General features: G+C 39.2%; 1 protein-coding gene and 1 long non-coding RNA gene across 2 annotated transcripts in view; one reads left to right on the top strand and one right to left on the bottom strand.

The window, feature by feature from the left end:
* Positions 1 to 1,521: 1,521 nt before the first annotated feature.
* Positions 1,522 to 13,568, bottom strand: LOC109269038 (hyaluronidase-4). The gene is made up of 3 exons (XM_019452795.2): positions 12,576 to 13,568; positions 3,748 to 3,837; positions 1,522 to 2,139 (listed from the first exon to the last, which is right to left on the bottom strand). The coding sequence occupies exons 1-3, from the start codon at positions 13,527 to 13,529 to the stop codon at positions 1,738 to 1,740; spliced, it is 1,446 nt and encodes a 481-aa protein (XP_019308340.2). The 5' UTR covers positions 13,530 to 13,568; the 3' UTR covers positions 1,522 to 1,737.
* A 3,656-nt stretch (positions 13,569 to 17,224) lies between these two features.
* LOC109268921 (uncharacterized) overlaps positions 17,225 to 25,973 on the top strand; it is a 43,436-nt gene continuing 34,687 nt past the window's right edge. The window contains exons 1-2 of the long non-coding RNA XR_002080840.2: positions 17,225 to 17,400; positions 19,864 to 20,024. This is a non-coding gene — a long non-coding RNA (uncharacterized LOC109268921). The remainder of the gene's footprint in view (positions 17,401 to 19,863; positions 20,025 to 25,973) is intronic.

The raw sequence follows: 25,973 nt of genomic DNA, 5'->3' as shown, positions 1-25,973 counted from the left end.
AAAAGAAGTTAATCTGTGCAATGATATTTTTAATTCATAGTATTATAAAAGGTTTTTATGTCATTTTGTTTGTATTTCACATTTAGAAATTGAACCCTAACCATGTCGGTAACTTTGACAAGCTGGACCTGGAATTCAAACAGCACACCTGGGCTGCAAATGTTTCTAGAAAGGGAGAAGAAGTGGAGGAGGCTAAATCAATTCTCATGCCTCCAAAATAGCATCATACCTATCTTGGGTTTACCTTTGGAGGAGATTTTCTCCAGGGGAAGGAAATCCTATCAATTGTACATGCCTCTCAAGAGAACACAGTGCATAAGTGGTTATAAACAGAACGTAACATCAGAAAGAGGAAACTACCCAAGACCCTGTTTTATCATAAGTGTTTCCATTACTTTGGTGATCAAGGGAGATACTTGAAGATTAGCAACATCTATTAAGAGCCAAAGTATGCATGGGACATGCTATTCCATTTACTCTGCAGAATAATTCACTGAGGTGAGAATTATATTATCAAATGTCAGCAAGAAAATGGGAAATATAAATAACTTGCCCAGAGTCACACGTCCAGATGGGTAATGAAACCACGATTCAAATTAAGTTCAAATTGACCTTATAACCACACTGCTCAAAACTTATATATGGGGTCAAAATATCAAATATTTATTGGTAGGACCCCTTCCCAATAGCACTTCTAGGTCTCTTAACTGTTTATTAAATATTTCTTTTAGTGATGACTTTTGCTCGCAAAGACACAAACCACCTTTTTATTAGCAAAACATCAATTTCTGGATCTAGAGCAATGTCAGTCTAGGCAAGTGTGGATACTATTCTGAAGCCTTTCACAGTATTTACATTGCCAGGGTCTGTAAGAGAAGGACTCATAGTGGGTGAGAGAAGCACCATATTAGAAGAGACGGCTTTGTAATGAATTGGGAACAGCTCCCCTTGCCTCAATCTCTGCACCCCTATGAGACGTCACACCAGGACCTGGTTCTGTGCTCAGTGAGCTCAGGTGGGGAAGAGAAGCCCAGTGTGAACGTAAGGCTGGAACAGACACTCTGCATTTGGTCCTCTTCAGTAGACTGAGTGACCAGTTCATACCCTGCAGTGTCCTCTTTTGTTGAATCAGATAATTAGTAATCTGTCCTTAATGAATTGCTAGCCAGAGGGGCGCCTGGGTGGCTCAGTCGGTTGAGCGTCCGACTTTGGCTCAGGTCATGGACTCACGTTTCATGAGTTCGAGCCCCGCATTGGGCTCTGTGCTGACAGCTCGGAGCCTGGAGCCTGCTTCGAATTCTGTGTCTCCCTCTCTCTGTGCCCCTCCCCTGCTCACACTCTCTCTCTTTCTCAAAAATAAAGATTAAAAAAAATTTTTTTAAATAAATTGCTAGCCAGAAAAAACAGTCTTTGAAACCAATAATTAAATATATGTGTGTACACACACACACACACACACACACGTTCATATAAAGACTAAAATATACTAGCTCCGGTTTAAACACAACTTAAACATTCCAGTAATGAAGAAGAGTGCATTGATTTTATTCCTGGATCTGGTTTCTCAGCCAAATCGGAGTCAAATAAAGCAGCATGTTCCTGCTTATGTTAAGTGACATACATAATGTCTACTTATGATACTTCTCAATGGATTTCATAAGAGAAAAAAACTGTCCTAAGTTTCCTCTCTTCTCTGAGTGATTACAGGCCATACAATTCCCTTTAAACTCAATTATCTCACAACCAACTGCTTTGATAACCTCCTAAAACCAGCAGGCATAGTGTTATCAGTGAGCCGGAAAAAGAGAAAACCCCAGAGCAGCCATCCAGCGTCTTCGTTTCTCTGCAGTCAGCTCCTTCGTATCCCTGATAACAGTGACAGGAAAATTTCTCCTCCATCACTTCCAGGTCTGTATCAGATGCTTTTCCTTTCACAGTAAATTCTCCATCCTCGGAGGCTTCTATGTGGTAATTTGCAGGGTTCAAGTGAAGGTAATCCGGAGAGTTCCATATCTTCCTTATGCATCTCCCGTTACTCTGGCAGAGGTGAAGGCTGCATACCTCAGCAGCTCTGGTCACGTTGACTATGTAGCGCCCTAAGTCAGAGCTCACATACTGCTTCACCTTTGTACAGTTACCCTAGAAATGCAGAAACGAACGGGTTTAGTGTTCTTTCTGGCACCGGGAGGGTTAGAACATCTATGCCCACGAGGCAGTTCTTTGGACTCGAGTGACACCTAACATCTTGGCGCCAGTGGTTGATCTCTTAGGCTCAGGTGCTGTAACACAGGGGATCTAGATCAGAAAAGATGAAAGGTCCAAGGGGCAGGAGATGGAACATTTGTTACACTAGGGGCTAAGCAACTGAACTTGTAAATGGGCCCCAGGGTCAGCATATAATGACCTTGCCTGCTTCCAATTTACATCTTCTTTTTCTCCCTCTAGCTCCCAAGTTAATGCATGTGAAAAAAAAGAACAAACCTAAATTAGAAATCATGCCACAGCTGCTGTCCTCTGGCCACCTTTTGGGTGTTGTGGTACCTTTCATGGTTGTGTAGGAACCTGAATCCTCATATTCTACCGATTTATTGTCAACCTGTAGCTTCCTGGATTTTCCTGTTAATTATGCTCAAATATCAACAGCCCTGGCTTCTAGACTTCTAGAATTTGTGTATACAATTCAAACACAAGAAAGCTTAGAAGGATGACCAGATCATTTTTTTGTGGTTCCGTTATGTGTTCTAAACAGAGACCACCTGGTTTATGCACTTCCTGCATTAAACTTCCTGATGAAGTGCTTCTCGTGAGTCATATGGGCTGGAGGAGAACTATCACACCTGGAGAGTCAGGAATTCCTTTTCTACCTAATTCCCATTTCTACCTAATTCTCCTATTGGACAGAGGAGACCTAACCTTATATTATCACAGCTTCATGAAAGATATCTTGGCAGCAACAAGCTGAGCCTTTGAAATTCTAAGAATAATATCAGATCATCATGAACTTGCAAAAAATTCAATTTAACAAAGTTTTGAGGATACAAGTATTACAATTCCAGGAAAATGTATCACACTATAGAGATATAAACAAACAACATCTGGAAATACAGAAGAGATTGTGACTAATGTGAATTGGGGAACACTAGGAAGACTTCTTCGAGTAAGTAAGATGTGAACTGGGAGAAATTTGAAGAGACATGTAAATCTCATTTTAAACGCTCTTAATTTTTAGCTAATTTCCCCATAGAGGACAAATACGTTCAATGTGGAGATTAAAAAGATACCATCTGTTCCTTCTTCTCAAAATAGGATATAGCACATTTAATAGTAGTTAAATGGAAGGGCTTCGGAGTCAAACTCTGGTTAATGCCAGCTTCACCATTAACTAGCCTAACTAGATGTTACTCTAGTTGGATTTCCTCTCTTGTGTCTTCCTCTATAAATGAGGATGGTAGGCCCTACCTCATAAGGGTTATTATGACCAGTAAGTAACTAAGTCCAAAACAAAGAGCATTTAGCACAACCGTAGCCTATAAATGAATGGTTTAAAAATGTCAGTATTCTGATTACTATCTTAACAAATGTTAATAATATTATTGAGCACCTTCTATGTGTTGGGCACCGATTCGGACTTTAATTCTAAAGCTGGTTTATTGTGGGAGCCAGGAGAGTTCCAACTGGAGTTAGCTCTAGAAGAAAAGAACAAATACTTTAAATAATATTAACTATGCCTTTGAGGTACTGCCTTACCTCAGATGAAGTTAAGTTCATGTCTCCCCAGATAACAATGCCTGCAGCTCCCAAGGCAGCACTTTCTCCGATAGTACTGATTAGATCTTGCTAGATTGAAGAGAGTAGAGTTTATTATTCATTTGGATATAAAACAGCGTGCCAGGGATTAGGGTTGGAGGCTGAGTTCATTATAATAGGATGATTTTCCACTCTTTTTAAGACTTTATTTTTAAGTAATTTCTACACCCGTGGGGCTCGAATTCACAACCCTGAGATCAAGGGTTGCACATTTCACCAACTGAGCCAGCCAAGCATCCTTATTCTCCACTTTCTTAGAGTAACACACATATTGAATGAACCAAGGCTCAACAATTACACTCCATAATCATATGGAAAAACGTTAAATATTTTTGAAGAAGAACTTGCATTTTGCCAAACAAGATATTATTTCGATGACAATCAGCCTGTAAATAGCCACCAGAAGCTGTTTAATCGAAGTCAACTAGGGGCACGTGCACACAAACCAGCCTTATGTACATGACCCAGAGAGTTACAAAAGTGTTTGCTTCTCTAAATGTGAAGAATACCTCACCTTCCTTTTGGCTAAATTCTCTTTCCAGTGTGCAACGCCCCCCCCCTCTTCCTGAGAACTTCCCCCCCCCCGCAGTGACTCAGAGGGGTTTTGTGTCACTTGGATCCCAAGGCCAGGCAAAGTAACATAGTATTAAGGACCTGCAGGCTCTGATTTGGTCCAGCCCTTATATTTGGTCTCTGAAATTATTTGTGTATCATTTCAAAGTATCTGATTTAATGGGCCTTATTTGTGTTTCATCTAGTCGTGGCCTTTTTCTCAATATGGTTAAGGTAAACAAGAATAGAATCTCACCAGGGGTATTTGGGTTTTATAATCCTAAAAGATTATTGTTTTAGTGTTTAAAGATTAACATGAAGCAAGGCCATTTCAGAAGGAAATTAGGATTTAAAGGTATGAAGTTGTGTTACGGGAACTGGTCTGGATCACCCGGCAGAAGAACCAAGCAGCACTCAGAGATCTTGGAAGGCAGGAGGAGGTTTATTTTACACTGGTGGGCTCAGAGGAGATCATTCTCCAGACGTTTGAGCCCAGAGCATCAACAGAGGGGACAATTTACCGTCTGTTACTTCTGCATTCCTCATTAGTAGTAATTTGGTGCCTGAGGCAAACAGGGTGGGAACAAGAACCTGGAAGGGAAGTCTTCAGGCAGGGACTGAAATTTCCTTATCAGTCCTGTTGGCCATCATATAACGGATTTTTCCCTAACAGTTGTTTTTCTAATTTAAGTTCCTATGGTAGGCTTCCTAAATAAAGTTACTAAATTATAGTATACTCTCCCACTGTTTAAGATACTAAGCATTCAGGGGTGCCTGGGTGGCTCCGTCAGTTAGGCATCCAACTCTTGATTTTGGCGTGGGTCATGATCTCACAGTTCTTGAGTTCAAGCCCCGTGTGGTCGAGCTCTGTGCTGAGAGTGCAGACCCTGTTGTCATTCTCTCTGTCTCAAAATAAATAAATAAACTTTAAAAAACAAAAAAAGATACTAAGCATTCACCTTTTACTCCAAGGATGAATTTCCACCAATTATACGCTGGAAAATGTAACTGGATGATTTGGTGGGAAATAAAACCAGAACTTTATAATTGAATTTTACCTGGGGCATTTTATATTAATATCGACACTTGAGAGATAAATCTTATCTGACACTCTTATAGTACACTCAAATTGAAGTCTTTACAATCTCATTTTTTTAAGTTTTTTTTTTTCCTGGAAATCTTCAAAAAAGGAAGAGATTTTGGTTTGAACTAATTTCTCTTTCAGGCTCACATCTGTTTCCATTTCTGTGACCACAGTGTCTGCTGAATAGGTCAGACCTGACATAACAAGAAAGGAAGGAGTTTCATGAGGCTCTAATGAGTTAGCGGAAGTGAAATGGTTTTGAAGATTATCTATGATATGATGAATATAGGACAGAGGAGGAGCCAGCCACGTGGTGCCCAGAAGGAGTACTCTACTGGGTCCGTGTCCATTGCCTCCTTTGGCAAAGATATAATGGAGTAGGACTCCTCCCTCCACTCACTTTGAATGCAATGAAGCCATATTCACACGATGTAATCAGAGGGGTCAAAATCTCCCAATGGCCTTCCATGAATTCCTGTTACCTGTATGTTACACCCTTTCCAGGTGTCTTAGTTCTTGACTCTTCCAGTTTTTTTCAGTCTTTGTTCTCTTTGCTTTTAAGTTTTGGAGGTTTCTATTGAGATATCCTTTGGCTCAGAAAGTCTTTCCCCAGCCATGTGCAGTTTACTAAATAAACTCGTCAAAGACATTCTTCATTTCTATTACAGTGTTTTTGATCTCTAGCATTTCTTTTTGATTCTTCCTTAGAATTTCCATCTCTGTGCTTACATTGCCCACCTGTTTTTGCATGCTTTCTACTTTATCCATTAGAGCCCTTTGTATGTTCATTACAGTTGATTTAAGTTTCCAGTCTGATAATTCCAACATCCCTGCCATAGCTGAGTCTGGTTCTGATGCTTGCTCTGTCTCTTCGAATTCTGTTTTTGCCTTTTAGAATGTCTTGTAGCTTTTTTTTTTTTTTTTTTTTTTGATGGCTAGACATGATTTAATCTTTTCTTGATAGGCAAATAGCTCATAAAAGGAACTGCTATAAATAGGCACTTAGTAATGTGCTAGTAAGATGTAGGGGGAATGGAAGGGTTCTATAGTCCTATGATTAAGTCTCAGTCTTTTAGTGAGCTTTTGCCTCTGGACTGTGAAATTCACAAGCTGATCAGTTATGTTTCCCCCTTCTCAGGTAGGATGGGGTTAGAGCAGGGCATTTGCCTTCTCCCTAGTGGAAGACTAGAGCCAACTAGAGTTGAGTATTTCCCTTCCCCTAGTTCACTTAGTCTCTGGTAAGTCCCCAGGGGGTTTGGCTCTGGTTAAAATAGCTTCTCCTGATGGCAGACCTTGTTAACAAGAATAAAAGGCTCTGGGGCAGCTGGGTGGCTCAGTCGGTTAAGCATCCGACTCTTGATTTCAGCTCAGGTCATGATCTCACAGTTCCTGAGATCAAGCCCCATGTCAGCAAGGAGCCTACTTGGGATTCTCTCTCTGCCTGTCCCCTGCTCTCTCTGTCTTCCTCAAAATAAATTTTAAAAAACTTACAGCAACAACAAAAAAGAACAAAAGGCTCTCAAGTATTCAAAATGGTTCTTTTCCTCCTCCTCCCTACCAGATGCATGAGATTTTTCTGTGATATTCACTGTGAGTACTTGATAAGCTTTTGGAGGTAGAACTCACAAAAGTATATCCCCCCTACCCATGACTGAGTCCCCTGGACTTCACACTGAGCCTCCAGCAATTCGTCAATTATAGTTCAGGTTTCCCAACTCTGGCAGTGGTCCCCACAGAGGTTTCTGACCTAATAAGCTGTGATTCTCTATACTCACCTATCTGCCTAACTTTGAGGGCAGCAATTGGCTCTGTGTCCTCACTTCTCTTTGAATCTAAGAGGGGTTGATTTTTCAGTTTGTTTTGCTTTTTACTTTTTAGGATGGAGTGGCAACGTCCAAGCTTCTTACCATGCTGAGCTTACCAAATCTCCCATGAATTCCTTTGGGTTAAAGCATTGTTATCAGAGGAAAGAGGGAGACACAGCATTTGCATTTCATATTGATAGTTATTGATCCATACTCAGCAAGTAAGGAAGCTGCAGGTGTTTGTGGTGAAACCCACACCTTCCCAAGTTGATTATCAGTTGGGAATGTTAGTTTCTTCCCAATGTGTCCTTTAGCATCATTATCAGAGTAGAGTTTATTGGAAGGGATTCAAAATGGCAAGTCTTCATGCACATGTTGACTGGAGATGAGGAGTCAATGCCAGATATTAATGCAAATCTGTCTACCAAATTAGCCCACTGTCACCTAGCTGAGAGCAGGGTGTTGAATGAATCACAGAGCAGCTATGTTTGAGGACCAAAAGAGCAAGGGTACTTTTCAGTGAGGGAAGTCACAGGTAAGATGCCTCTGGGAATACACAGGGACCACATGAGAGCATGAGCCACATGAGGGATGTCATACAAAAGAAGAAATAAGACAATAGTGCATGATGTAACAGCAACAAATCTTCCAGGCCAGGTCCTAGTGTTTTCTCCATACTCGGGTTTCATTGCCTGATGCTCAGCACAGTGCATGTAAGGAAGGTGCCCACTGTGGGGAACTGGAACATCACTAATGAGCTTCCCTTGGTGCACCAGCAGAGGGAAGGTTAATTAATTTTAGAGAAAAACATCTTTAAATCTATTAGTCAAGAAAAGTCCTTTCATTATTTTTTAAAACATAGCATCAAGTTATATTTAGGTTGTGTAGATGTAAGTAGCATAGACAATCTTTCATGTGAAATAAGGTGCTAACTGCCCCTATGTCATCCCATCAAGCAATGGCTGCTGACTGAGATTCCATTCCTACATATTCCCTTTCCGAGTTTAAGGCTTCAGTACCTGTTCAAAAGTGACAGCTCTACCACATATGTTTTTGTAGCGCCTCAAATTTTCATATACAATGTTCTCATTTGATTTTCATAATACTCCTGATAGGTAGGTAGGGCAGGTAATACTGTCCCATTTTATAGATTAAAACAATGAGGCACTGAGGTCTGACAGCTTAAGAAATTTGCTACTTATTGATAAATTGTTTTTCTAATCCTAACTATAGTAAAACCTTGGTTTGCAAGCATAATTCTTTCCAGAAACATGCTTGTAATCCAAAGCACTTGTATATCAAACCCTCCAGAGAGACGAAGGTTATTGTGTAGGACGACTTGCACCATCACTAATGGATGTTGACTATAGTTTAGTATTAATAAATTCTTGCCATATGTTCTATTTAATGTAACTGGAAATAAGGCAGCAGAGGAAATGGTCTCTATCTGCAGGTAGCCTGACCTAGAATGAAGCAAAGCATTCCTAAGCTTACTCTTGAAGGGAAAAGCAAAGAACTGTCCATAGGTACATTGAACTGACGAAAAATACACCAGTGCCAGTTGTGGGCACCTTCCAACGTTCTGAAAAATCACTGATTTCTGCCAAACAACGCAGCCTGAGACCGACCATCGGAGCATGGGAAATGACTGCCCACATCCCTGCAGAGAGAGAGAGAGAGAGAGAGAGAGAGAGAGAGACTGAGAGAGAGAGAGAGAGACCCATTGGCTCAGTTGTGATCATATGAAGTTGGGCATCATGTACTACTCGTATGGCAAGACATCACTCGTTTATCAAGTTAAAATTTATTAGAAAAGTTTGCTTGTCTTGAGGAACACTCACAGAACAAGTTACCTACAATCCAAGGTTTTACTGTATATGTGTGTGTACACATGTACAAACACACACATCAGTGTGTGTACACACACATATGTGTGTGTACACATGTACAAACACACACATCAGCACATACACACACTGATATCAGTGGAGCATACAACTCTTGATCTCAGGGTTTTAAGTTCGAGCCCTACAGTGGGTGTAAAGATTACTTAAAACTAAAATATCTTTGTGGTGCCTGGGTGGCTTGGTCCGTTAAGCGTCTGACTTCAGCTCAGGTCATAATCTCATGGTTCATGGTTTCGAGCCCCACATCAGGCTCTCTGTTGTCAGCACGGAGCCCACTTTGGGTCCTCTGCCCTCTCTCTCTCTGCCCCTTCCCCACTCATTCTCTCTCTCGCTCTCTCTCAAAAATAAATAAATAATCTTAAAAAGAATACAGTGCAGATATCTTTGAGAGGATTGGACATGGAAGCCATTATTAGTCACTTATGATTTGGTATAAATGAATGTCAGGTTTTTAAAAATTTGTGGGCAGAATTTTTATGGAGAATACAGTAAAATGGTGGGTAAATTGAGGGTTTAAAACATTTGGAAATACCTTGCCATTCCGAAAGTTTTCAGAATGATAAAGAATGAGTCCTGGGACTGCCAAAGAGAACTGTTGCTAGATGAGACCCTAACTGTTGTTCCTTCTTTACTTAGAACAAGTATTTCTGAGGCTGTGCCTACTCAAGGAAACTTATCTAGGTTTACAGACTGTGCAGAATGTACCAATAGTCTAAACTAATCTTTTGAAATGAACACTTTGTCCCTTAAAGTTTGTTGTTTCTTCCAAAAGTGAATTTATTATCACTAAAGATAGAAACTTGTTTGAGCCAAATATAGAAAACGAAACGAAGTTTCATAGAAGAAAGTAGTATTTAAGCTCCAGGGTCAAGACTATTTTGTAAAGATCTAGATAACTTTGTAAACCTACCAGGCAGTACTGATTTCCTATCATCCTTGATCATTTGTTGCTGACTTTTCTGGGAAGTACAAATATCAGTTCACAATAGAGACTTTTTTTCCCTTACTCGTCTCATTAATGGCATCCAAGGCATAGCATCTACCAAATCCTGATACATCGCGTCTTTTCCTCCTCTGAGGATTAAGCTGTACTCTCTAAAGGCACCATGGGGTGCCTGGGTGGCTCAGTTGGTTAAGCAACCGACTTCGGCTCAGGTCATGATCTCGCGATCCGTGAGTTCGAGCCCCGCGTCAGGCTCTGGGCCAGGCTCTGGGCTGATGGCTCAGAGCCTGGAGCCTGCTTCCGATTCTGTGTCTCCCTCTCTCTCTGCCCCTTCCCCGTTCATGCTCTGTCTCTCTCTGTCCCAAAAATAAAATAAAACGTTAAAAAATAAATAAATAAATAAAAATAAAGGCACCATACATGCCTAGTGGTCATGCTAAAGCCCTCACCTGGGTATGTCCTGAGCCTCCTCCTTTAGATATCTCACACTCAGAACATCTTTATATCTTAATACACGCTGGTGAATTGAAACTTGTAATGGTGGGAAAGGAAGAAGTGTGATAAAGTCATAGTACCCAGTAATATCTTAAAATACCCATGTGAAAGCCTGAACAAGTCTCCAGTTTTCTTATCATAGAAAGTTTACACATAATTGCCCAAGTCCAACCATTAGAGTGGCATCCACTTTTAGATTTTTATCTCTAGAAGTTTCCATTTGAGTGACTACAATAGCAAAGGGAGAAAAAGGGAGAGAAATTGGGCTGAAAATTCATCTATTTTAAAAGTTACCCTTATGGTTTGTGGGTAATGATGAGGTTTTTTTGGGGGTGACAGTGGGGTTCGTGGGGTCCGGAGCCAATGACCAAGAAAGAATTCTTGAAGATGTCTTTGGTACAGAAAGGTGATTTTATTAAAGCACAGGGACAGGATCCATGGGCAGAAAGAGTTGCTGCCCCAGGACCATGAGGAGAGACTGGTTATATACTATGGAATTGGGGGTGGGGGGAAGTCCTGGGGAAGTTTCCAGTGAGATTTTCATATGCTAAAGAAGATTCCCAAGATACTGGAGGCCTAGCTATTGTCAAGCTAAGGTTGTTTTTCCCTCTAGCAAAGCACTAGCATTAAGACAGCAGGGAGTTCCTGGAGAAAGTTTTACTCTGCCAGCCTCAAGTATTTGTCAATGGGCTGCAGGTTATAAGGAAATTTAGTTCTATCTGCCATTTCCTCCTGCCTGTGTTTCCCACATCACTATGGAGGGGTGATGGAGACTTAGGTCCTGCAGACTATGAGCTCTATCAGTTAACCCTTTGTTTTCCCCCTTTCCTTTGTTCTTGGGCAGCCAGGAGTGCCTGAGGACTATCACACATCTCCCACCTGATTGGCGGGGGGAGGGGGAAGGGGAGGGCTAAATCCATAGAGCCACCTATTTTTGCAGATTCACCCTTAAGCCTCTTGAAAAAACTTTTTTCAGTTTAAAAAAATTATTAATTATGGTAAACAGACACATATAAAATTTATTACCCAAACCATTTCTAAAGGTAAAATTCAGTAGTGTTACATATATTCGCATTGTTGTGCCTCACACCTTTTATGAAAACTGGTATTATACATGAAAAGAAAAACTTTTTTTTTTCTCTTGACCTTAGATGGTGAGGCCAGAAGCAAGAATGCTTCCAATTACACTTCCACATGTGTGAGCAAAGTATTCCATTTTATTTTTTTAACGTTTATTCATTTTTTGAGAGACAGAGTGTGAGTGGGGGAAGGGGCAAAGAGAGCCAGAGACAGAGAATCTGAAGCAGGTTCCAGGCTCTGAGTTGTCAGCACAGAGCCCCACACGGGGCTCGAACTCACAAACTGCGAGATCATGACCTGAGCCGAAGTTGGACACTCAACCGACTGAGCCACCCAGGCGCCCCTATTTATTTTTGAGAGAGAGAGAGAGACAGAGTGTGAGTGGGGGTAGGGGCAGAGAGAGTCGGAGACATAGAGAATCTGAAGCAGGCTCCAGGCTCCAAGATGTCAGCACAGAGCCTGAAGCCGGGCTCAAACTCACAAACCGGGAGATCATGACCTGAGCCAAAGGCGGACACTTAACCAACTGAGCTACCCAGGGGCCCCAAATTATTCCATTTTAAAACATCCTCTCTGATTTCCCAGCCTGTTTGCCACCAACCGTTTCAATAAAGGCCAATAGCGAGGGACGGTCATCAAAGCTGGGGAGGAGGCAATAATAGTTGTTATCACCTTTAAACCTTCCCTCCATACTATGTTCCTTAAAAGAATAATTCTAAATAAGATCATTAAAATTCAGTTTGCATAAGTAAAGAGTCTAAGAGGATGGCTAGTCAAAGAATTAGGCTCCTTTCTAAAAGACCACTAATTGGGAATTCTTCAATGAACATAATTAACAAAAGAAATGTTTCTTTTAGAGTTAGGGAGGAAATCCCCCCCATCCTCAGCAAGGGGTGTCTTACCTTAGAAAGAAAAAATAAAGGTTCCTCCCTGTAGCCTAGCCTTGTGTAAACGAACACAGGCAGAGCGTAATCGTGGGATGTCATGGTGGAGATCCTCATGGATTCGTGCACCCGAAATTGCGAGAAGCGCAAAATGTTTTCGTTGTCTCCGAGAGATTTTCTGACACCAATAGAAGGATACAAAGCAGCACTGCTATTCCAGAGCCAAGAGAGCTCATTGTTTCTCAACACTTCCTCTTCCGGGCATGACCCAGTATAATTCGGGGCATAAACATTATAATTGTGGCAATCAGGATATAAATAATAACCCCATAGGCCCTTGGGTCTACTCTTCATTCCCAATTCGATGGTTTCCTTCATGAAAGCTTTTGCACTTTCTTCAAATGTTGCTTTGGCTAAATATTCAATATCAGTAGTTGATACATTCTCTTGCATATCAGAAATCAGCTTTCTTGACTTCTGTCTGTAGACGTCTTTTGTGTTCCAGTTACGGGCCCACTGGGGTCGCCAATATTCCCAGTCGATAACAGCAAGTCCACTGAAATCTTCAGCAGGGATGTAATAATTAATATCTTGGCCAGCTTTCTCTAGATGTACTTGCAAACTTATGTTCTGAGGGAGACCCCCATTAATGGGAACCCCCTGTGATGTATACCATGGATAGTATCCCAATCTGTTGACGTAAAATATGGTGACATTTTGTCCTCTGGCCTTGGCCAGTGGGCTTCCAATCACCTGGAACATTTTCAAATTTAGTCTTATATTGTATTTTATCAAACACTGATCCGTTGGAGCATTCCAAGCAGCTATAAAAGGTTTCCTTTGATAAATTGGAAGTCGGGCAGGTTTTAGAGAAGAGATAGACTTCAGAATAAAGAATATGAGCAGCCATGATGTGAGATGTATTGGTTGAACAACACAAAACCTTAATTGTCCTTCCGATAATACTTTCATGATAAGATAAAACCTTATCTTCCGCCTTAAGGTACTGTGGAAGACCTGTAGGGAGAAGTAATTTTCTATTAGTGATAATTTTGAGGAAAAAGACTCAAATACTGGTAGATTATTAGATTTTAAAGACGACTATACATAAATTGAGATACAGAAGCAAGTGTAGTGACTGAGTTTCCATTCAGGGGCAAGCAATGCAATTCAATAAAAATTCATGGAACTTCAGACCCTATGCCCAGAATACAAAGTGAATAAGATGTGGTTATTCACTTGTGGTTGCTCTTGAAAAAGCTTATGATCAAATAAAAATGTAAAATTATACCCATTATCATTTTTGAAAAGTCATCAAATCCTAGGCATTAAGCTTAAGTACTTTATAAAAAATTCATCTCATTTAATCTTATAATAACTTTGTATTATCTCACTAAGCCAAAAATGTTGAGATGCTTTCCCGGCCTTCCTTGCAGCTAGGGTGCTGATATGCAATCGCAGTCAGGATCCATCCTACTCTGGACTTTGAATTGAGATCTTGGGAATCAAAAAGCCTGAAAGGTGGTGGGGCCAGAAATTCCGGCGTCCATAAATGGCCTCTCAGGGGCATTCGGAACCTGCTATCCATGGTGTTGGTGTTAAGTGGCAGGATTGTCCTTATGGGACAGCACTTCTCTGCTCGTCAGTGAGGTTTTGTTTTGGTTCGTTACAACCAGGAAGTCTGGCTGACGGAGGTTTTTTTCCATGGAATCTGTGGCTTTTGAGTATTTCCGTCCGCAAAGCGGTGTGCTGCATATTGTATGTAATTATCATTTTTAGCCGCTAGATGTCACCAGCTAAACCGTGTAGCATTTGTGAGACCTAGGACACTGAGGCAAGCCAAAATTTAAAATGATTTATGAAAAATAGAAAACCTGAACAGACCAGTTACTAAAATAATGTGTAAAACTTTATTCAAAGACGTTTAAGAAGTGCTAAGTAAATGGATATAAGCAAAATATCAGTTTGGGGGCACCTAGGTATCTCAGTCAGTTGAGCTACCTGACTTTTGGCTCAGGGCAAGATCTCTCAGTTGGTGGGTTCGAGCCTCTCATCAGGATCCCTGTTGTCAGTGCAAAGCCCACTTCAGATCCTCTGACCCTCTCTTTCTCTGCACCTCCCCCACTCACACTGTCTCTCTCAAAAATAAAAAATAAACATTAAAATATGTGTGTATATATATGTATATATATATAAGTTTTTAAGAATTATGGAGGTATTTTCTTCATCTGTGAATTGAATAAATATGTGTTCCTCCACAACACGAAGATGGATAAGATTGCTTATCTTAGTAACTTGAAATATGTCACACTGAAGGTATAAATTCTTATTTGAAGAGAACAGTATTTTCAAGAGGATAAAATTTTATGCATACAACAAGAATCGTGGTCCTTTAAAATGTCCCTTTTCTTTGATTTTTTATTATATTCTGCCTTAGGATAAGAAAAATGGATTTACTTGCAGATGTGTTCATTAATAGGGGAGAAAAAGCTTTTATTTAAACGTAAAATTCAGCTCATGTTAGAGAAGGCTATAAATGTATACCAAAAAAAAGTGTGTGTGTATATATATATATATATATATATATATATATATATACACAACCTATCAGAACACTCACTTTCTGCTTTGGGTTTTATTCAAAACATAGCTTTCCACTGATTATTGTTTCCCCTTTGGTCAGCCCCCTCATTACTGCCTGCAAATCTTCACCCATTCATTACAAAGTTACCAAGTTATTCTTTTCTCCTTATCCTGGAACATTATTATTCCCCTTATTCTGGTTACTGGAAGGTACACGCTCCATGGCAGGTGGCAGGCCAAACTCCTAATCAAATGTACGGATTACACAACAAATACGGGCAAGGTAAGTAAGGAAAGTTCAGTGCCTGTGTCTTCTGCTTGCTGTATGTGTCAGCTTTCTGCTTCCCACGCAGGCAGGTCACAGTGCTGGTACACCCTCTGTCACTCTCCTAATTAAACATGGCTTTCTGGGAGGAGATCCCTTCACCTGGCACCTCTGGAAAGTTTTTTGGTCCCTGCCCCCATTATGCAGCCATTGGCTGCCTGCTTACCCACCCTTTCACTAGGGAACCTACGCACGCCTTCCCTCCCAACATGCCCTTTGCTTCAGAACTCCTCTGGACCCCCTTTAGTTCATCCTGCCCGTGCCACCCAAATCCCCACTGAGCTCTACCTGTATCTCGACCAGTCATGACAGCGTAACAGTCTGTGCAATTACCCACCCTTAACCATGAGTCACCAACAGCAACCTTCCTTTTCTCTCTTCCTCCCCCCCTCTTGCAATCTACCCAGAAAGGTCTGCTTCTTTCAGCACATCTCTAATTGCTGGAATTTTAGGAAGAGTTGGCAAGATATTTGGGGTGGGGATGAGTGAGGAGTGTCGCTTGGACTTCTCCCCTAAATTTTATCACCAGTTTTCTCTTCATAGGAACAGGGTTTGTTCTGGGAACATGTATGAAGAACTGGTTCCCTTCCTTCCACAGGGAAACTTCTGCGAAGACATTTTGAAGGCCCCTGAACAAATGATTCCCAGCAGAGTGGCACATCCCTGAAAACTTGAGGGTAATGGGAGGTGGTTTTCTCCTCAGACCCGTGCCCTGCTGGAGAGAAGAGCCATAGTGAGGAAGGTTTAGCTGAAACTACTCTGACTCAGCTTCGCAGTTCTGCTCTTCTTAGCCCACTAAAGGAGAATGTGAAAAAATAACAGAAAAGTGGGGACCGCCTTATATCAAGCAGGCCTCAACCCTTACCTCATTATGGTTCCCCCATCCTGACAGTGAAGGATGGTGAAGAAGGGGGGGGGCCCTTGAGAGAGACAGGCGTGCCATGTGCAGATACAAGAGTCTGCAGAGAAGTTTCTATCCTCCATTTACTATTTCCCCTCTCACTCCTTCCCCACAAAAGTTTAGTTGCTTGTGACACGTTAAAAAAAAAAAAAAAAAAAAAAAAAGCAACATCCAGATTTCAGAAACTGGAGGCACTTAGAACTATGTCGTGTTATTCCCCTATTAGACAAACAATTTCACAGAATACCGACCTCACACAAGTTTAATCTCAGACTGTAATAAAATGAGACAGAGCAAGGCCACTTTTTCATTTTGTCCAAGCACACATAAAAACAAGGTCACTGTGCAACCCATAAAATATCAAACATCCTTCTCTCCTGTTGCCGGAATGACTGCTATTCCTTACCCAAGTATGGATATGTGCTTGCTTTCTGACAACATCCAATATGGAGAAAATCTCCATTTTCTTAGACCTTCTGCCAGGTCACTCAGCTAAATCCTGAGTTCTGTCATAGGCTCTTGCTGACAACCCTCTTACTGAGCAACCTCACAGTTTCTCATGCTGGGCATTTTCCCTTGCTGGAACCCGTAATAAACCCAACCCAGTTAACTGTAGGTGCGTTCCCAGCAGTCTTCGGGGCATTGACACCTGTGTAAAGACACTACTGAGCATTCGGGAAATTTTTATTGAGCGCCTTCTATAAACCAGGTTCCCACCCTAAGTCCTAGGAATACTGATCAAAGCAAACAAAAATCCCTGCCCTACAAGTCTTGAATCTTTGCAGGGGAGACAGACAATAAACAAGATGAGTAAATAAAGTAGATAGTACCTTGGAAGGTGGTAACGGCAGAGAAAAAAATAAAGCAGGATTCATTTTAGATGGGAAGGCTTCACTGATCTGAAAGAGAAAAGGAGTAAGCCTGGAAGTTTGGGAAAGCATGGGAGGAACACAAATGCAAAGGCCCTGAAGCAGGAGGATCTCTGCCCTGTTTGAAAAACTTCAAACAACCCGGTGACTGGATAAAAGAGAGAGGTAAGAGACAGGGTCTTGTAGGGCCTTGTTGGGACTCTGGCTTTCACTCTACGTGTGATGGGAAAGAATTAGAAAGTTTTGAGAGAAGAACGACCTGGTCTGAACTGGGCTTAACTGGATTCCTCTGGCTGCTGTGTTGAGGCCAGCCTGAAAGGGAAAGGGCACAAGAGAGAAGCAGCAGAAGCCGATAAGGAGACTCTTGGAATAATCCGGAACACAGATGAATGTCGTGGAATCCAGATATTCGGAAGTTCACGGTGTTTTTAATGATCGCCACAATGAAAACTAATAATATTAAAAATCTATAAATTAATCCTGCTAGTTTGCGTTTAATTGGGATTGCAACTCCAAATTCTAAATAGAGGGGAATACTCTGGGAATGCTTTGAAAAACATACACACCCATCCAGTAATGTATTTGTGAAAGGAATTAATTTTCCAAATCTACAACTCTTCTTTTTTTCATGATATTGAGATTTTTTTTTTTTTTTTTAAATTTTTTTTTTCAACGTTTTTTATTTATTTTTGGGACAGAGAGAGACAGAGCATGAACGGGGAGGGGCAGAGAGAGAGGGAGACACAGAATCGGAAACAGGCTCCAGGCTCCGAGCCATCAGCCCAGAGCCCGACGCGGGGCTCGAACTCACGGACCGCGAGATCGTGACCTGGCTGAAGTCGGACGCTTAACCGACTGCGCCACCCAGGCGCCCCGATATTGAGATTTTTTTAATCAAAACCTTTAAGGTGCCAAGTGTCTGCCTCTAAATCCATAAGGTTTAAAAAGGTATCCTCAAAGTCCTAATCCCTAAATGGGGATCCCAATGAACCCCGTTTTTTTGGAAATTTAAAAATGCAATGTTTTATTTCCAAACCTTTGAGGAAAGGGTTGGCCAAAGTGATATTTTGCTAATAATAGAACTATAAGCATAAATATTTATCAGAATGGAAGCTACAGCACGGCCACTGAGTTCAAAGCTGTACCCTCAGCTCTGCAGAACTAATTGTTAATCTGCTTTTAATAAAAGCTTATTAAAGCAAACGCCAATAATAGGCTTCTGTTTTTCCCTCTGAAGGATGTTCCTGCCTTAGTCTGATTGTCAACTGGTGTCTTATCCTGATGGTTCTTAAATTCTTCTCATGAAATATCAACATTGTGAAAATTGGCTGTTCCAGCAGGAGAAAAAATACACTTTGATGGATAGAAGTTTCTCAATTAAGTTTTTCCCCTACATTTTTCTTAAAAACTCAGTGCCATTGATTTAAATAGAATCCACTCTATGATGATATCCTGTAAGTCCCACAATTCATCATTAGGTACTGAGTTTTATTATAACTCTATTTTGTGTTACATCAAAGAGCACTGATGTCCCTCCGTCTGAACAAAATTTAAAACTACTGGACTATCTTGATTGTATAAAACCACTTCCCTTCTCTTCCCTCATTCCTAAAAGATAAACTTAAGTTTTGTGAGTATATAAAAATGACTATTTCAGTGTCACTCTTGCTCATGGAAAATTCGCTCTTCAGTGGGAAAGGCCACATTTTTTTATGAAGCAAGAACGATTTGCATTTTATGAAATGTTATCTGAAAGAGAGTATAATTGTCCTTATGCAAAAGTGTATATACTTAGTCTTTGTCAAAAAAGTATTACTTTCCTTTAGGACTTGAAATTTCTTGCAGCCAAGATCAACAGCTTTCTTGGAAAAGCACACAAAGTCTCAGGACCACGTTTTGCATAAAATGTTCCCTCTGTCAACCTGTTTTTAACTAAGCTCCTTAAAATAACATTAGGTTAATTTGAATCTTCAGCTTTCTAATTAATGTTTGTGAACGGTAAATCAATCTAGTGGTCTGTGAAATGTTACATAAGTCCTTTCAATGTCCATAGTCAAGATGATAACTTACAACACCCCCTTCCTCCAAGATATGACCCAAGTCATTGACTGGAAGAACTGGGATATTAGGCAGGGTAAACAAACAGAAACTAGGGAAGGGGAGCTGAGGCAGAACCCCAGGCCTGGGGACAGGAACCATACTTACACAGGAGAGTTTGACTTGGATTCTTCACATACTAGGTCTGAATGTCAGGGCACAAGATTGGAGTGGAAGCTGCAGGCATGTGAGACACCAAAGGTTGTAGTCAGATCACAATATTTTAATTTAATTTAATGGCTTAATTTTATATCCTGCCTGAGTTGTGACAGGAATGTCTTGGAAACTAAGGTTGGACTGGCTTTTTTACAAATGGCACCCATCTCTCTGTATAGCATACATATTTTAACACGGTAAAAATCTGAGCAAGGTAAAATGTGCAGGCACAGACTCCAAATTGTTTGTAATGAGGAAAGAGTAAATGACCATGGTGCATTCCCAAAGGAAACGGAAAACTGGAAATTTCTATCTGAATTACAAATGCACAAAACTTTTTACCTAGAAATTCTGCTTCCATGTTATTCATTGCAGCATTGCCCATAATCATCAAGTTTGGAATCGAATGTCCATTATTCAGAAGTTGTGAAACTGTGGGCTTCTACCCAATGGAATATTATGCAACTATACAAAGAATGAAGTTGTTTCTACATATTGACATGGATATTCACCAGATACCATAATTATTCTTTAAGGTATATGTTTGTTTTATATACATATTCATACATATATTTAACATTTTTAAGAAATAAGATGTGTATAGAATACTGCCATTATTTTTCTGAGAAAGGGATATACTTATATTTGTATTTATATTTATTTGTTCATGTATATGTATATAGTTTGAGTACTAAGAAATATATCTGGAGGGACACTCAAGGATTAGTTATGTTGCTTGTCTCCAGAAAGGAGAGCTGGTGGCTGAGGGGAAAAAGTGGATGATATTTCTTTGAGTGGCAACTTCTGAGACTCTTGTCCTATGTTGATGAAGCAGTTATTCAAAACCATTATTTGAATCAAAAAATAATAGAGTTCTCTTGAAACAAAAAAAAAGAAGAAGATATAAACTGATTCTGATTATAGGGAATCAGGCATGGCTTCCTGAAAAGTTAACATCTGAGTTGGATTTTATTACATAGATCATTTTTTTATCAAGTTATTTGAGAAAAGGTATGCTTTTCTGAAATCTGGCAAGAAAAGCCCTTTTTAGGAAATAAGAAAGTCCCCTCCCCCCTTTATTTGTAGTTGAGGTAAACACCATCAGCCAACACTTTAAGTTACCACTGTATCTGACATGTGGGTATTAAGAGCTAATTATAGCTTGGTTAATTATCTATGGTAAAGAAAAACTAATGGTGGTTAATGGTTTAGTAGATGTTCAGTAGAAACATAGAAGATTGGCTTGAAGAAATTGATTAGTAGTATTACGCACCACAAAATGCTGTGCACAATATGAGTACATTATTTCTTACAAGTGGAAAAAGATGCTATAGAGAAATAGGACTTCTCTGATTGTAAACAGTGCAAAACTCCAGTCACAACCATAAAAGTACTTGGAGGGACTGAATATGAAAAAGATGCTTTGGTTCTTCTTCTTTCCTTGACTATGTTGTAGTTTTGGAAAATTATCCAACCTAATTATAAATAACTCAGGAGGGTGGATTTTACCTATTCAACTTCAGGTCATTTTTCCTTGGATTTCTTAAGCACTTTAATTCCATTGTATTTTATCCAGTTATACCTTTCTGACAAAGCTTAAATTCTGACAGTTTTTTTTCTAATTCTTCAAATGTTCCTGGCATTATTTTTATTCCTTTTTATTCTTCCTCACACTTCTCTCTAATAAATACTTTCTCAAATCTTACTGCTTTTACAAAATTTTGTCCAAATATCCTTTTGGGCTATTTTACAACACAAAATAAGGACATTTCAGAGGTCGTATAACAGAAGCCAGTATGAAGCAGAGCTCAAAATCTTAGACTCCAGGGCTAGTTACCATTATCAACACACTAGAACAAGTTTCACTGTCTGTCATATTCAGTTTTTACTATTGTTGTTTCAATTAGTCTTTCCAATGTGTCACAATACTGTCTTTTGGGGGGATGATGATGACGAATAATGATTGTATATTATAAATCCAAACACAGTATAGATGTCTGTTTTCTGCTTATGAGCTACATAAAGTGTTGGCTGTTGAAAATTAAAATTATGAACTTAAATTCTAATCTTTAAAATTTATGAATATGGGCTGGAATCTTGCCCACCACCCCTCCCCTCATGCCTCTCTGCAACTCTGTAACCCTCTTGCTGACATTGCCACACAGGACAGATTTTCTGCCCAAGATCTCTCTGAATTGAATTGCTCTCTGGACTTCTCACCACTGTGGTCTGATCTCCTGGTACTCAACTGAATCACACCTGAGTTTGTAGTGCCCACTGACATGGCAACTAATGTTTCCTACCTGAAATATCTCCATCAACCTTTGGTAAACCTGAACACAAACTGTCAAACTCATTAAAATTAAGCTATCTAAAAAGATTGTGGCACATGAGGAAAGCAAGAGCTTGTGAAATCATGTTTGCATGTATTTTTCTTTACTCTTTAGGTTTTGATCTTGTATGATCAGCTATGTAGCTATCTCTTATCTTCTTCCAAGGCACTAGGCTTTCACTACAGATACACCTGCTGGATGATGATGAAACTCTTGATGTTGCAATGGGCTGTGCCAGTTAGGCTAATCTCCATCAGGTTTAAGTAACAGATAGTATGTAGTAATTATTGTGCAACCAAGTGGATTATGCTTTGTTTCCTAAAAAAATAATAACAAACTGTTGAAACACCAAATACAGTATCTAACTAATCAATAATTTGCATGCATTTTAAACAGATCATTAGAGAATGTGTCCTCTACTTTGGTTATCCATTCACATGATATGAGAACTGTGTTACATTTGGATATAGGTAAAGAAAGTTGAGTTTCTGCATTAATGGTAGTTAATGATAAATGGATACTTTTTCATACAAAGATTTTTTAATTTTTTAAAAATAAGTTTATTTAATGAAAGCCATCAATTGCTATCTAATTTTGCAAACCATATAACTTGAAAATGTTTGGAAATAGATTTTAATTTCCAAATGTAACCTTGAAAGGGTCTCCTATTACAATGAGGAAATTCAGAAATGTTCCAATTGCAGGTTCTGGGTTGGACTAAGGATCAAGTGAGGTTGTTCTGGAATGCCTATGACAGAGGTAGAGCAATTCCAACCAATTCTTGAGCCACCCAGTATAATAGGTCTAAGAAATAGAGCTCCTTGAAGAGTGAGATGTGTTGTTTTCAAATATTCTTGATAAGACGGAACATGGAACTCATTTATTTGGACCAATTATGGGCACTGGGCCTGTGCTCACTTAAAAGACTTCATTCTGTGAAAAAAAGACAACTGGAAACTGTTCCTGTCAGAAATTCGCAGCATCTACACTTCTATTATATGTTGAAAAATTCAAGGAATGTGCTACCCTAAGGAGACTAACAGTTCAACAAACAAGTAATTATAGATGATGATGTAAGTATAACTACTGAACTTGATGAAGCTTTTTCCGAGAAAGAACCAGGTTCACAAAGTTTATTGCTAAGAAAATATGGTAGGTATCATAACTCTCAAAAAATCATAAAGAATATGAACTCTGAATCTCTGCACATGAATTTTTTATAACTTGTTATTTTCTAAAGTTTTTTTTTAACTTTTTCCATTTAGCATCTTTTCAACTCTTTTCTCATGACTCCACTTAAATGTTGAAAATCTGTGAACACTTCAACATGATATCTTCCCTCCATCATCAAACTGGATTCTGATTTACAAACTAGGCTGAAATAAATCAACATCAGTATCTAGATTCAGGAACTGGCAAAGAGGTTAGAGATACCAAATTTTATTACACTATGTTATTCAGCTCATAATTCTTCAAATCTTTTATCTTACCTTTGATATATGTAGCCAGTGAAGTAGACAAATTTTTTCTTCATCATTAGGAAATTTCTTGACTTTAAAGCTTTCTCTCTCTACATTAAATGGTTTATGATTTATCTTTCTTATATTGTTTTGGTACTTGTTCTTTCTTTTCTGGAAAATCTAATCTGTCTATCTATGTGTATATCCTTTGCCCAATTACTAAGAGATTTCCTTATTGGAAATATCTTTTGATTATTATCTCTAAGTATTCATTCTCTTTATCAGTATTTGGAAAGAAAAAACCTATTTATATGAAAAAATCCATTTTCTGAACCCTTTTAAATGTCATATATTTCCTTAAAACTGAATTCTTTTTCCAAATAAGTTCTCTAATACTGCCCATCAGTGTAGATACGATAACAATGGAACAGATCTTTAAAAATATCCTTCACTAAAAACTATGCAAAAATAAAATCTTTAAAAAATAAAATAAAATAAAATCTTTATCCAATAAAGAAATGCTCTTATAGTCTAAATAAAACCATTTAGGTATATAAAGTTAGCTTGAGGAATCCTTCACAGCTATCAGTTATAAAAAAATATTAAAATTGTAGCTCAGTCATAAAGCCATACATTCCTGTGCCTTATTTACAGTTAGTTTTCTAATCTACTCTGAGGAACACATTCTGATGCTATTGTGAGTTAAGTATTAGGTTATGATAACCCAACATATTGCAAAAAGGTGCTTTTCAAAGAAATTATGCATGTAGAGGAGAAATGAAGCAAGCCTTGAATAGTCATTAACATGACAATCATTTTCAAAAACAAGTGTATAATAAAAAACTAACTGAAATTTAACTTATAACTGTCAGTGACAAATGTATTTTGTACAGTGTTAGGTTCGTAAAAGCAAGCTCACATTTTGAAAGGTACAATATTTGAAAAGTAAATAAAGTTAGGCCAGAAAAGAAATTGGGGTATTCCAAGAAATAAAACAAAATCAGTTTTCTTCTAAGTCCCCTAAGAAAGCATATTTTTAAAAACAGTCCTTAAATTTTTTCCAACAGAACAAAAAGTATATTTTACCTTTGCTTTTGTTTGCTGCTGGCCCTTTAGTCACCTGATGCCAAGCAGAGGTTGAGTGGCAAAGGATGCCTGTGGTGGCTCAGAGAAACATGTCATTACAGGGGTGACTCAGTCCTCCAAGTTAAACTGGAGGGTTGCATTAAATCTCTTTATAACCAAACTCAGACTGTCTTAAAAGCATATTGGTATAAATGACCATTGCTTTCTGAAAATACCCAACTTAAATTCACTGACTTAAGAAGAACCTTTGATTGAAACTTTAGTTGGAAAATAGAGAGGTAAAGAAAACTATACTTAAAAGATTTCCAGATTAAAGAGAAAATAGGAGATCAAGTGCTTTGTGTACTACAATGTATATTATTTAAAAAATAGATTCTAATGGGCTGTCTTTGATCATAATGGAATAATTAACTCTTGGTAAGTCATTAACTATCATCCTGAGTAAATATAACATGAATTTACTAGAACAAATGGTTCAAGATGATGCACTAAGCACATATATTTACTGCATCATTTTCAGCATACGTCCTTAGAAAAAAAATATTATATGGGGCATCTGGGTGGCTCAGTTAAGCATCTGACTTTAGCTCACGTCATGATCTCACGGTTTGTGAGTTCAAGCCCCACATCGGAATCTGTGCTGACAGCTCGGAGCCTGGAGAGTGCCTCGGATTCTGTGTCTCCCTCTCTCTCTGCCCCTCCCCTACTCCTGCTCTCTCTCTCTCAAAATTAAATAAACATTTAAAAAATAATAAGAAAGAAAGAAAAAATATCGCATAAAGCTGAAAACAAGAAATGGTGACATGACCCAAAGGCTGAAAACAGATTGAATTGAATCAGAAATTTAAATTAAAAGAAAAAAAATAGTAGAAAGTTATTGCAGAGGTATGAGCTGTTCCTTCCATTGGAGAGAGAAACCCTAAGTACAGTGACAACAGATCCAAAAAAAGAAGCATGTTGAGGACTAATTATCAGAGCAATCAATAAAATATTTCTTCCAGTATAGCAGAACTGGTGAGGCCACTCAACTTCCCAGACTATGTAGACTTTATTTTTTTAGGTTTGTTTGTTTGAGCGATCTCTACACCCAATGTGGGGCTTGAACTCACAATCTTGAGATCAAGAGTCGCATGCTCTTCCAAAGGAACTAGCCAGGCACCCCTTGACCCCAGGACATTTAAAATCAAAGAAAGATCTTCCTAGGAAGGTTTCAGAGTTTGGCAATTGGACCAAATACAAAAGCAGAGCCGAACTGGTCTCCGCAGTGGGCATGGAGGGGATAAAAAAAGGAAAGGCTGCTCAACCCAAGAAGAATTACATTCCTCTTTCATGTTAAGTTTCTCCTTACTTTGATCATTGTGAGGGTCTACCAACCTGCCTGTTTTCTTTTCACATGCTCCAGATGGCATCTGACTTGTCAACATGCCTTAGCCCCTTTAACTGTCTGCATACAGTCCACCCTCCCATTCAACCTAAGAACCCTGTTGAGTAAATATGTCCAAACACACACGGAGAGGGGAAATCCCTATGACAGTCTTTCAGTTGCTCTGGTCCTTCATGAATATAAATAGATGATCAAAGACCACCAAACATTTGATACACATGA

The sequence above is a fragment of the Panthera pardus genome, unplaced genomic scaffold (assembly GCF_024362965.1).
Source record: "Panthera pardus isolate Hobbes unplaced genomic scaffold, ASM2436296v1 HiC_scaffold_8, whole genome shotgun sequence".
In the NCBI taxonomy this organism is placed as follows: Eukaryota; Metazoa; Chordata; class Mammalia; order Carnivora; family Felidae; genus Panthera; species Panthera pardus.
Note: the sequence above shows the minus strand (reverse complement) of the source record. Positions and strands in the feature narration are given on the sequence as shown.

Coding starts and splice junctions, on each gene's coding strand:
- LOC109269038 (XM_019452795.2), bottom strand. CDS start 13,529: ATGAAAGTATTATCGGAAGGACAATTAAGGTTTTGTGTTGTTCAACCA. Junction 3,838..12,575: donor CTTTATTTTTTCTTTCTAAG/GTAAGACACCCC, acceptor TCTTCAATCTAG/CAAGATCTAATCAGTACTAT. Junction 2,140..3,747: donor TGAACTTAACTTCATCTGAG/GTAAGGCAGTAC, acceptor CTGCATTTCTAG/GGTAACTGTACAAAGGTGAA.